The 288-nt window shown below is 30.6% G+C and overlaps 1 protein-coding gene across 1 annotated transcript in view; it reads right to left on the bottom strand.

Moving 5' to 3' along the window:
* EMH_0065480 (zinc knuckle domain-containing protein, putative) overlaps positions 1-288 on the bottom strand; it is a gene marked incomplete at both ends in the record, with an annotated part of 3451 nt that overhangs the window by 817 nt on the left and 2346 nt on the right. The window contains one exon of the mRNA XM_013498387.1: positions 113-165. Coding sequence (XP_013353841.1) covers positions 113-165 — 53 coding nt within the window. The remainder of the gene's footprint in view (positions 1-112; positions 166-288) is intronic.

The following is a 288-nucleotide window of genomic DNA, read 5'->3' as shown; positions in this document are numbered from 1 at the left end:
TATATATATATATATATATATATATATATATATATATCTGTGTACTTCTATATAGTTACTTATATGGCTATACACTTATATATTTATATATTTATAATATTTATATATTTACCACTTCAGGCTTCTTGAAGGGCTGCAGTTCGTTGTTGTCTGGACACTCGTGAGCTGTACGTACACCGCAAACACAACAAAATCAAGCAATGGTCAGCAGACCACAATCTTCAGTTTTTTCATTGCGAATAAACACAAAGAGAGAATGAAACACCTTCTACTATTCACGTATGCATA

Source organism: Eimeria mitis, genomic scaffold (genome assembly GCF_000499745.2).
Source record: "Eimeria mitis Houghton genomic scaffold, Emh_scaff3390, whole genome shotgun sequence".
NCBI lineage: Eukaryota > Apicomplexa > Conoidasida > Eucoccidiorida > Eimeriidae > Eimeria > Eimeria mitis.
Note: the sequence above shows the minus strand (reverse complement) of the source record. Positions and strands in the feature narration are given on the sequence as shown.